The sequence below is a fragment of the Octodon degus genome, unplaced genomic scaffold, assembly GCF_000260255.1.
Source record: "Octodon degus isolate 3935 unplaced genomic scaffold, OctDeg1.0 scaffold00009, whole genome shotgun sequence".
NCBI lineage: Eukaryota > Metazoa > Chordata > Mammalia > Rodentia > Octodontidae > Octodon > Octodon degus.
In genome coordinates, this window is record NW_004524585.1 from 21,965,346 (window position 1) to 21,978,454 (window position 13,109).

Sequence of the window (13,109 nt, forward strand, 5' to 3'; positions counted from 1 at the left end):
TTAAGCTTAACCTCACTATCTGTCTGCATATCAAACATCTAAGAAGTATATAATTCTTTATGCCTATTTTTAAAATATATTCTAATTTTAAAATTTTTTTTATCATACTCTGTAGGAACTTAAAGTTCAACATATCAATACTTGATGAAAAATACCTGTTCCATATTATGCCTAATCTTCCTTTTTAATATGGATAATCTTCCTTCCTTTTCTACATGAGCTTTCTTGTAGAAAAAGGAAAGAAATTCCTTTCTGAGTTGTGTGCATGGAAGCAGATGGTGAGGTACTGCATGTCATTCCTTTGATTATGATGGGGAAGAATTTGGAGGGTGACTGTATATTTTGTCGCCACAGCTTGTGAAAAGTGTTTGGAAATGCTGCTGTTTTCCTATTGTGTCATTTTCCCTGCACATGCATAAAGATGGAAATGACACATTCAAATCTAAACATTTCCAAAGAATGCAACAGTGGATAAGGCCAACCAGGAGTGTATGAGGAGATGAGTGGGTGCGCACAAACCGAGGCTTGGACACATTATGAGAAACTTGACCTGTGACTTGAAAAACAAATTTCCTCTTACATGAAAGTTAAAATACCATGCTATTTCCTTCACCAACCTTAATCTCCTTACAATGTAACTAAATGACATATCTGGGAGGTGCATAACTGATGTTTAGTTTACTGAGTCAACGCAGAACGGATTTCTACATTCTGGTGTCATATCATGCCTTGTTTACTAAACAGAAAAAAACAGACTTCATCTTGGAGTGAGATACTGTTTTCAAGTCTGTTGCACTGACCCACATCCTGTGACTCTTTGTCACTCACTGGGGAATGTTGCTGTTTAGACACAATCCCTTCTGAAATTGTAACTCAGGCCCATTCAGATGCGTAACAAGTGAAACTCATTTAGAAGCTGGGCTTTTGCTTAGCACTTTGTTTTGACTTCTAGATGCATACTTTAATTAAAAGTTAATATTCTAGTTGACACAGTACACTCCTGTGGAAAAAAAGAAGCAAGTCAAACACAACTACTATAAAGTGAAGATCCGAAAGTTAAGATTCTGTCTTTATAACACATGTCAGTAGTTCTCTATAAGAGGGAGAGCTAAGAAGATTAGAAAATTAATGAAGATCAGCAACACTATGGAAATGAATATATGTTAACTATCTATCTATTTATCTAATCTATCTATTATCAACGTAATGCAGTTCTTTCAGATGGGTGCTATGACATTTGACTGTTCATTGTTTTTCAGATAACATGACTTTGTGAAGAATCTTATCTTTATAATAAAACTGACCCCCACCCCAAGAATTTGTGATGGAATTTTTAGTTCAGATTCACTTTGATTTGATTCAGATGTCCTAACTTTGTTAAAAGGTCCTTGGAGAAGAGGCTCCCTGTTATGTCTATCATAACAGTATAGCATCATATGTTGCATAGTCCCCGATAGGTAACAGATACTTAATTTGTATCTCTGATATGAATTTAATAAATTCCATCCCATCAGATTTTGGCAGACTTACTTCAAAAATAATGAGGCATTTAAAAATTCTTTCTTAGGATTTAGCAAACTTGTTATCTTAATGAATAACAATTATGAGTGTCAATATGTACTCTGTCCTTTGGCTTATGATCCTAGCATTTTGAGCCAAGAAAAACTAGTAAGTTGCTACAAGTTTTGAAAATAACCTTCGTCTGAGCATTTCAGCAGCTGAACTTTCTAAAGCTGACATGCCACTGCACATACAGTGCGTGAGCATTCCGGTTATCTGGCAATCACACCGCAGTCAAGGTAAGATGGGAAAACCAAGAAACTATGGCAACACCGAGCCATTGTCATGGTGTTTGTGAACAGCACTGTCAGAATAAACAGAGGCCAGCCACTTGTGAAGCCAAAACTAGCCCACAGTCTCCTGCCTAAACCAAGTCTTCAGAACATGAATACATATCAGGAAGTACTTTGTCAAGCCTTGCTGCTTAGTATAAAGTAGTAATAATAAAAGCAAACAAGATTTCTGTTGGGTTACCACTTGACGTGTGCCTATACTACTTGTCTGAACAAGTAACAGACTTACTTAAGCTCTCAATCATATGCCAAATCTAATAAGAACCTTCAGATTGCACACAGGGGTAATTCTCATGTGAATAAATTGATTAGGAACAAACAAGAGTATTTATTCTAAAGAAAACATCATGGTAGGAGATTCCCATCATGCTACTAAAAACGTTAGTATATCCCCTACAATATAAAATAATTATATGTGTATTGAGTGTTAATTCCTATCTTAGTTTTAGTCTTATGAAAACAGAAACCTGGGCAATGCGTATGAATACCTTGCGTACTGGCTTGAAGACATCTATAATTTCCCCATTGGAAAAGTTCATCACAAATCCTTGTAAGGGCTCTTGGTCCTTAAAGTAGGGTTTCCCATTCACTGCAAAGAGCAAACCTGTAAAAACATATCTAGTTAGTATTTCTTGAAAACATGGATTAAGCCTATACTTCAAATCTGTGCATGCACATTAATTAAACGAATATATACAGATACAAAATGGTCCTAGATATACAGCTACTTTCTCTTAATTCAATGAATAGAAAGATTTGTACAAATAGTGTTTAGACAGGATATCATGTCTGCATCTTGTACTATGAATAACCACTACAAAGACAACAATATGCAATGTATTAATTATTGTAACTGTCCTACTAACCTGCTTTAAAGCTGTTTCATTGTTATTTGTTTCTCAATAAAATTAATTTTAAAAAACCAAATAATATGTTGGCAATGAAAGTTGAAATTAAATGACTTAAGAAATGCTGCTGCCTGAGTAACAAGACCAGGAGTAAATAGGCTGGATGACTAAACTCCTTATAATAGGAAAATCGGGATTAGAAGGTCTGTTCCTCTTAGGAAGCCAGCAGAAATCATAGATATGCAATTACTGATACATACACAAAATAACAAAAGATACACATAGAGGCGGCCAAATAGCTCAGTAGATTAAAGCACCTGCAAGCAGGCACAGGGACCAGGGTTCAATCCCAGGCCTGCTGTGGTTGTTGGCCCCACCCCCAGGGCACGCTGAGATGGCAATTGAGACTGGGCGTGGTGGCATGCGCCTGTAATCCCAGCACTTGTGAGGCTGTAAACAGGAGAATCATTCTGAGTCCGACCTAGTAGTGAGACCCTGTACATCCTGTAAACCCTTCCCTAAATTTACAGGAAAAAAAAAAGATATACATATGACAGATCTTTTGAAAAATATGTAACACCTGCCAAGCCTGGATAGCATAAAGATACACACAAAAACGTAAGTGATGTTAAGGTATAAAGTAGAAGGAAAATCTGATTTTAAATGACTGTAGTTGCAAAATACAAAATGCGTATTTCAGACCACTGCAGACATTTTTGTCTCAATGAAAGAAATTAGGTTTATCTGTGATTATATTCTGTAGTAAAACTACCTCTTACCATAGAAATAGTCGCATTTTGTTGAAATAAATAATTTGGATGTCTGAACGCTTCATTTCCAAGGAAGTAAAGCATGAAGCACTACATGACGTTAGGGTTTGGGGGTAGCTCGGTGACAGAGCACTTGCCTGCCACGCACACAGCGCGTGGCTTGGTCCCCAGCTATGCAGACAGATCACACACATCCCTAAACCAGTGCTGAAAACACTTTCATCCCCCATGTTTCTTCAAGTATTATAGACTTTCTAAAAGCATATCACACTATTAAAAAATCAACACCATAAATATCAATTGCTGTTGTAGAATATGACAAAGAGCTCTGGGTTTGCTTAGAGTCTGGTTTGAACCAGATTTTTTTTTTTCTCATCTTCTCTCTCCTGATGCATTTCAATTTGGAATTGTTCTGGTACAGTCTGGACTCACGTTTCCTTTTCAATAAGTGTACCATCCTGGTGAGTTAATTCTTTAAATATAAGCAAAATGAAGCAAGTAATTGCTCTGTCATTGACCTCAATGAGAATCTCTTACTCTTTGAAAAAGCCAAACCTGCTCCATATCCTGCCACCTGAGCCTTTTATTTCATGGCTTAAGTAAATTCAGGCCTACTTGGGAAGACAGCAGCCATATGCACCCTCACCAGCATAAAAATGTAACAATCATAATAACTAAAAAGAGTTGAAGCCTTCAATAAAAATGTAATGTTCGTATTTAAAGTGTATATTAATTTTATATTTTAAGTCGCTCAGTATTTCTTTTTTAAAGAAGTCATGCTGTTATGTTATGTAATGAATTACCTATCTCTTGTTCTATAAGCTTGATTTTTTTTTCCCAAATTTCCTTTGAAATTTCTTACAGTCAAGAAGAACTATTTGAAAAGGAGGGGAAAAAATCAGGATTTTGTTGGTTGATTATTTCTCCTGATACTTAGACAAAAACTTCACTTATTTTACATATTTGTTTTGCTGAAGATTGAACCCAGTGTTATAACCTATTGTGCTTTAGTCTCATATTCAAACTTTTTTTTCGGCACCTGGGATTGAACTTAGGACCCTGTGCTTGCCGGACAGCTGCTTAATGATGCTGAGCTATCTCCCTGGCTATCCTGCTTTACTCTGAGACAGATTCCTCCAGTGTTACTCAGTTGTCATGGCAGAACTCAAACTTATGATCCTCTTGACTCAGACTCCTATAGTGCTGGGATTACAGGCACCACTTGTTTGAAAGAGAAGTATTTTGGATGCTCATTTTATCATATACATACACACACACACATATTACACATATGTCATCTGCTGATGATGTATAAAGACAACATTAATTATTTCATAGTAGAGCACATGACCATACTTAAGGAAAATAAAACTCAATGTTGAGTCTTGCTATTTTTATACAAGGAATAGTGGCACTTTGTTTTAACATTTTTAAGATACTCTAAGATCTGATATAAAAGACATCCTCAACCACTTAAGAAAAAGTGATAAAATATACAGTAGATAAAGCAAATGACAAAAACAGAGCCACAAAAAAATGAAATACCTGGTACATATGAAATTGCAAACACATTTCTTCCAAATGATGCGTGCTTAATCTCTCTGACAAATTCTTTGGTGTCAGTTTTAAAGCACTGGATCCGACCATTTTCCCTGTCTGCCACACACAGTTGGCCCAGGTGGGGCACAAGGGCCAAACTGTGAGGGACGCTGAACTGGCCTGGCTTCGGATGGCTCCCAGATGTGCCTGCAGAGCAAAGGAAAGTGTCACACACAGAGTTGAGCGTCAGGGTTCAGATCTGACTCTAGTTCTGCAATTGCCCAAAATCATGATAGAAAACCATTACACATACAGAACCAGGAGACAGATAAAGTGAAGTGGTCTATAAGTTTATTCTGTAATATCTTTTACCTGCAAATATGTTGCAGGCTTTCTGTTTGGACAACTTTTTCCTTTATGAAGTGTGCAGGTGCACACGTGAGCACACACGTTTGTGTGACCAAGACAACTGGATGTATAGAGTAGTTCTGGTTTTTTCCACTGTAGAGGACACTTATGTCCTAAAGACTGTAAGGAGTGGCCAATGGCTGGCTCCTGGTGACAGTGGCTAAGATTTGCAATTAATGCTTAAGAGTCTTATTGGGTACCTTCTCCCCACTGTGTGATGAACTCTCCACTTGGTGAAAACTGCACAATCCGGCTGTTGCAGTAACCATCAGACACGTAGATGGTCCCAGTGCCTGGGTCCACAGCCACATCAGTGGGCTGGCAGAAGTGCCTGTGGTCGCTTCCTGGCTGCATGCTCCTTCCCAGGATTAAGAGAGGTCCTTTACTGTTTGGATCCAGTTTGAACACCTTAAAAAAAGAAAAAAAAAAGATAAAAAAGCTTTACTTACTTCTTTGTGCTTATTATCGCCTGCTCCCACTTGCACAAGCAACTGGAGGGTCAGCTCCCACATACTAAACCAAAGATAATTTTTAGAACTGGGTGTGCCCTAGAAACCATCCAGTCTGAATAGTTCACCTCATACATGAGCTTACAGAGATTCAATGGCTTGCTCAAGATGATCTCATTAATAAGCAGTGACCACAGAGGCCAGCAGACAGACCCCTGGTCCTCCTAACTCCACACTGATGTTCTGTTTTGCCTTACTTAATACTAAAATGACCTCCAGAGAAGACATGAACAATGCCTACTGAGATGATTGTATAAGGACTGCTGAAAGAACAACTTAATGACTCATAACTAAGTCTTCTGCACTCTAGCTTTTGCTTGACTTCTTGGCCACCTTCTTACTATCTATTAACAAACTTATTTTACACAGGGGAAAGACTTGAAAACTCTTTTGTGACTGAACTATAATGTCTCTGAAAAAGGACAAAGTGTTTGACTTTTACACGTATACATGCATAAAATATATACATAAACTGTGTTAAATATGCATATGTAAATCCAAATATATTTATATATTTAAATTATGGACCGTGGTTCAATTTATGGAATAGTACAGTAGCTTAGGAAAGAAGCACAAAGCACAAGTAATCAATAGAAGTAAGACTCAGGGATAGAGGAAATAAAAGCAAATGCAGAAAGCCTACATTTGCCTTCCAGGAGCTCAGAAGGACCCTTGGAGATACTCTAGTCATGTTTCAGGTCTTGCCCTAAGCTTGTTGTCAACCCAAGGGAGAAGAATGACTTCATATATTAACTTTTTCTAGTACTGAGTTCTTTTTTAAAAATTTCCTTGTTTTTTCTTTTTTAAAGAGAGCACAAATTAGAATTAAAACAAAAAATTACAAGTCATAGAGATTTTCACTTAACAAAGTAATATGAATTTCACAGTATTTGTTGTAAAACATAGTGCTGTCTTCTAACCAGTTATTCATATTACTTGATATGTACATGCACAATTGGAAGAAGAGAGAAAAAAAGAAATGTATAAGAAATTAAGAAGAAAACTGAAAAAAGGAGATGAGGGGCTGGGGAGATGGCTCAGTAGAATAAGTGCTTGTCTGGCAAGCACAAGGGCCTGAGTTCAATGCCCAGTTCCACAGGGGAGAAAAAAAAGGAAATGAAACAAATTAAAGCATTAACTGTTTATTTTCATAGACCAGTAGAAAAAGAAAAATTTTAAGTATGGATTGATATGGACTGAATATCTGTGTCTCACAAATTCATGGTGAAATCCTTACCTACAATGTGACAGTATTGGGAAGTGGGAATTCTGGGAGATAAGGAGGACATAAGGGCAGAGCATGCATGAACAGGACTAGTGCATTTGCAAGCAGAGACTCAGAACATGCTTCACTCTCCAGTGTGTGGGGGCAGTGAAAACATGGCAGTCTGGAACCCTGAGGAGGGCCCTCGGCAGAACCCAACCAAGCTGCTACCCAACCTCAGGCTTCTAGACTACAGGACTGTGAGAACAACTTTCTGTTGTTTATAAGCCACTTCTGTTTACAAGCAGAAGTAAGACAGGGCTGTTCCATTTCTTGTTATAAACTGAACAGGTCATGAAGAAGAGTCCAACGTACTTAGAGCATTCTGAAAGCTTAACCCTGTGATCTATGTGAACACTGCCAGATGGGAAGATTACCTGATGGAGGGCCACATCTGTGACCCAGTAATATCCATCTTTATCTATATTCAAGCCGTGTGGCAAATAAAATCTGCAAAATAAAAATGATTATTTCATTACGTATCTCTTCTCCAAGCATACCCAAGAGTAATTTCTTTCTAATTAATCCATAAAGGCTATATAATTTTATAAGTTATTGAGTGACTATTTGTATTATTATAGAAAAAAGCAAACTAAATTGGAAAATGAAAATGCCTCTATAATGGAGAAAAAGTGTAATACTGAGTCCCATGACAATCTATAAATAAAGCTTATGAAAATTATAGATGTCTATTATAAAGTATGGTGTACATCACAGATATGAACATTTTAGAAATATATACAAAACAAATTGTTTAGAGAAATACCAACGGGTTATAAAATATTAAATGTATGTCTTAGAAGCTTTCCAAGTGTCTACTAAAGAAAACAAAACACAGGGCTGTGACCATCCTGGCAAGTGAAGTGGAGGGCTGGCCAGTCATTAGTAAAAGATTTATACAATCTGAAGAGAAACCAGAGTACGGCCAGTCATTAGAGAAAGATAGTCTATGCAGCGACTCCCTCTGGGGATCTACAGGGGAGAATTATGAGCTGACGTAGATGGAGGCTGCAGGTCGACGGAACCTGGACAGAGTTAAGTGACACAGGGGCAGTATGTTCAGGGGTTCCGGTTAAATAGCATCTGCCAATCCAAAAGCCTTATCTGTCAGCTTCCTGCCTTCCTACGGTCCTGGCACTACAGATTTTCTTTTATAAGGTGAGACTGTAACACTCTGATCTTGACTGATGATTCCCTCTCAACGCAGACATTCCCTGTGGCCAAGCTGCCTTTGCAGGGCTTGTTGCAGCTTTCTCTCCTAATTCCTTTCTGGGATGTGGATGTCTCTTTTTGGAAATAGCTCCAAACAGACAGGTTCAGCACAGAGTGGCAGAACTGGTACCAGAATTTGGCTTCTGACTCATCATCTGAGACTAGCATTTTAAAAGCCTAAGCCTCATCACTGCCAGCTCCACTAGCAGCCGCTTCCAAAGCAGTGGCTCCCTGCCTTTCAGAGGAGCTGGCTTTGCCCATGCCTAAGCAGATGGAGTAGGGCACAGTTCTTGAAGCGGCCAGGTCGCAATGGCTGAGGAGACTCTGCAAGCAGGTGGCCCTTTCTTTCGCTAACCATGAAAATCAGCCAACGTTTGTTTCAGCTGCCAAATGCCATCTAGGAAATAAGACCAAATAGTAAGTGGTTTTCAGAGCCAAATTACATATGCATGCTCAGGAAAGCTAAAAATGCTATGTGTTTAGCCTTCATTTCAGATGCGGAGTAGCTCTTTTTCCTATGAGTATTACTTGATGAATTCAGTGTGAACCTCCTCTGCTGAAGAATTTTTTGAAATCATTAGATCTGACTAGCAGCTCAGTTCACTATGTATGTATATCAAAGGCTCTTTCATGCTTGACTATTAGAATTGCCACATTGGCTGTACTCCGGATGAAACTAGAATCTAATATTTAAAAATTATAAATAAAAATCATCATTATATATATCTACAGGATACAATGTGATGTAATGATACATCCCTACAATGGGTATTGATGACATCAAACTAATGATCATACTTATAACCTCAAATACGTCTGTGGTGAGAATGTTTGAAATTTATTCTCAACAATTACGAAGTGAGCAAAGGACCTGCCTTGCAGTTTCTCAAAAGATGACAAATGGCCAATGACTATCAGAACAGAATTTCTTTAAGCTTCATAAATTATTCTAATATTTAATTAAGATTTAGAACCAGTTATCTAAAAAATGAAAGCTAGGAAGGCCAAATTAGTTTTTTTGCTTTCCTAAAGTGGGGGAGTTGTATAATGTACTCTTTCAAGATTGAGTGATAAGATGTAGAACAAGTCTTATAAAAGGTGATCTAACTCACAGGTTTTTTCCACTGGACCGGAGAACTGCAGCATTATTTGGATCTATAACAAGAATGGTATCTTCTTCAATTGGCCCAAGTCCTCTTTGTTGGTAAACAAACATGCTATCAAAGGAGCTAAATAAAATACATGGAAATGGAGAGCAGACAATCAGAAAATCCAGATGAAATTAGAATCTAATTATGTTAAAACTATAAATAAAAAATTACCATCATATGTAACTACAGAAAATAATGCAATCCTGTAAACTTGAGAAATACAGTACACTTGCGTTAGTTACCCAATTTAGGCCCCAAGCAAAGCCTGAGACACATTTGACTTTTTGCTCTGCCTTTTGTATTACATTATATCTTACTGCATACTGGAGCTCTCCATGGACCCTCCGCACTGGCTTTTCTAGAAAATGCATTCTCAAATCTGCTGGTCTACTGTCTTTATTACCCTATGATTCCCAGCTGGTTCACACGCATAGCAGAGTGGAACAAATATTGACCTAGAACTTCCAAAAGAGCTAAAAGTTTTGAAAACTCTTCAAATTTTATAATTCAATAGATATTTTCTTTCAAATGAAAAAAAGCAAGTCCGACTTATTGTAACATCTCCTCTAATGGTAGTAATATTGGAAGGGTACTGGCCCAAAGCATGTGCCATGGTATCTCCATAGGTACAATATGTGACCACATTCTCTAAGGAGACCCAGAAGGTTCAAAATAGCTAAGCACACAAACCAGAACTTCCTTTTCAAACAAACATATGTTGAGAAGCCCCATACTTTTTTTTTTTTTTTGTAATAGGTAATTGAACTCAGGACCTTGTGCTTGCCAGGCAGGCGCTCATGGCCCTGGCCTCATACACTTTTATATTACAACATTTCTCTAAGTACAAAATGGACAACTACTGAAAATGTTAAAAGTGAAAATGACTCTATTTAACTCAGTACATTTTAAATTATTATAAAATATGAAGTATACACATTTATTTATTATTCTGTAATTAGGACAGGCTCTATGGGGTCTACGGGGTCTACAGAGTCTCACTACGTACATAGATTGGACTCGTAGTGATCCTCCTGTTTTCAGCCTCCCAAGTGCTGGGATTACAGGTGTGTGCCACCATGCCCAGTCTTAATTGCCATCTCAGTGCACCCTGGTGGCAGGGCCAGCAGGGCATGCTGGGGATCAAACCCTGGCCACCAAGCTCTGCTCTAGCAGGTGTTTTAATTTGCTGAGCTATTTGGTTGGCCCTAAGTATACATATTTTAAATTAATATTTCTATCTCAATGAGTAAACAGCAATACATTCCTAAAATCGACAGTTATTACAGATATTTTGCTCATTCTGAGTCTTGCTTGAGTAATTCCAGCAGTCCTTCTTACCCTTGCAGTATGAGCTTCAAGACCTTCAAGGATGCCTACCACCACAGAGGACACCAGACTCTACGTACACTCCACCTTTTCCTAGACATGCTGCATGAATCAGCTTTTCCTTGCTGTGATCAACTACTTTAGAAAACCCACTCAGAGGAGCAAATATTTATTTTTCTCATAGTTTCAGAGGTTCAGTCCACAGTCTGATGCCTCCAACACAGAAACACGATGGGAGAAGGGCACAGTAGAGCCATCTGCCCACCTCAGGCAGCCAGGAAGAAGGGAGCAGGCGAAGAGCCAGAGAGGAAGGGGCCGGGACCAGGCAGTGGTCAAAGTCCCATCCCTGTGGCTCCCAGGCACACACACACACGTACTTTATTCACCTGCTAGGCATCTCTTACACTGATCAAAATGACGATAAAGATTAACTGTCACACTGACATATCCATGACAACATTTCAGACATACGCTAGGTGCAGTGAGAGGTTAACAACGTTACGGATAAAAAAGAAAAGAAAAGAAAAACTATCCTGTAATGAAATGGGCAGCATCCCCACTCCTGAATTTTGGAGACATTATGAAGTAACTGAAGGGTGGCCTGAACACAGGTGCTGTGAAGCCTCAAGTCATTCTGGAGACAGACGCCTGCCCGGTGAGTGTGGACAGGTAGTGCACAAGACGGATGGAGGGGTGAATCCCATCCCGGGAGGACCGGAGGGAGATTTTAATCATGCTAACAAAACACCATGCAATTTAAAAACGTGTGAATTATTTAGTTGTGGAACTTATGATTTATTATTTTCACACTACGGTTGCCTGCAAGCAACTGAAACCACGGAAGTGAAACCACAAATAAGGGGAATTACTATCTATGTTAATGAGACACATGGCCAAGGCCAAGGTAAGCAACACCAACCAACTTATATTTTTAAAAAGTGTATCAGATGATCATATAGTTGAGTGTGTTATCTATAGAAATAAACATATAAATGTGCATATTTTCCAGTCACATGATTTTAATGATCAAACAAATATTTCTGTAAAATAGAATTCTTTTACAGCATTGGGAAAAGCTGTGAAAAGATACTAATACTTTGTAGCTCCACTGGATGAACAGAAGAAGAACATGAATAATATTAAATATCTATTGAGATATATTTAAAACTTGGGAAGCTGACAGACTTCTCAAAGCTGAAATGTACCCATTGATTAGTTACTTAATATTTTTATGGAACTTATGTAGAATCCCAGTAGGAGAACAAATACATATAAATTACTTTCTCTTGCCAATAAAAATATTAATCACATGATTATCTCAGCTTCTTAAGTATTAGTCTTCAGGGTATATTTTTCCTGAAAGATACCAATAAGTCTCTGAAGGAGTTCTTATTAATGATGCATTCAGCTGAGTACAGAATATTGATTCAGCTTTGTCAACCTAATCTTGAGTAAAACTGTTTGCAAATGCTATTTTGTGCAGTTCAAATGACACAGTGGTATCTAGAAAACATATATGAATTTATGAAATGGAAGTACATCTGACAGAACAGATCTAAGATATTCACAAGCTATTCATGGAATCTTTATTAAATTGAAATATGAAATCTTATCTTGGTGGACAGAAAGCAGTGTGAGGATATAGAGGGGATTAGTAAATTGTGGGCGACTGGCACACGGCAAACACGTAGTCACTCATTGGTGCCACTGTGACACCAACGAATTTTTCCGTATCTGAAACTATTTCAAATATGTTATTTACTTTATACACCCTAAGTATTTCTTTTTTCTTTTTTTTTTGCAGAACCAGGGATTGAACTTAGGCCTTTGCGCTTGCCAGGCAAGTGCTTATTCTACTGAGCCATCTCCCGGCCCCCCCTAAGTATTTCTTTGTAAAACAAGGGTACTGGATTAACCATCAAAAATTTTTTTTTCCAACTTCCCTATGATGTTAGACTACTAAGGTTCAGCACATCAAGAAAGCAGGTTCTAGAGCTGGCCAGATAGCTCAGTGGACTAGAGTGCCAGCTTAGGCAGGCACAGGGGCTGGGATTCAGTCCCCCCACCTCTGTGTGCCCTGTTGGCCCTGCCCCCGGGGGCACACTGAGACTGCTATTAATACTGGGTGTGGTGGTGCACCTGTAATCCCAATGCTTGGGAGGCTAAAAACAGGACGATCACTGAGTCTGATCTGTATAGTGCTGTAGACCCTATGCTAAATACAAAAAA

At 38.3% G+C, this 13,109-nt stretch overlaps 1 protein-coding gene across 1 annotated transcript in view; it reads right to left on the reverse strand.

The window, feature by feature from the left end:
• Pam (peptidylglycine alpha-amidating monooxygenase) overlaps positions 1–13,109 on the reverse strand; it is a 188,553-nt gene that overhangs the window by 16,469 nt on the left and 158,975 nt on the right. The window contains exons 19-23 of the mRNA XM_004625468.2: positions 9,516–9,632; positions 7,569–7,641; positions 5,619–5,826; positions 5,017–5,217; positions 2,342–2,457 (exon numbers count right to left, since the gene is read on the reverse strand). Coding sequence (XP_004625525.1) covers positions 2,342–2,457; positions 5,017–5,217; positions 5,619–5,826; positions 7,569–7,641; positions 9,516–9,632 — 715 coding nt within the window. The remainder of the gene's footprint in view (positions 1–2,341; positions 2,458–5,016; positions 5,218–5,618; positions 5,827–7,568; positions 7,642–9,515; positions 9,633–13,109) is intronic.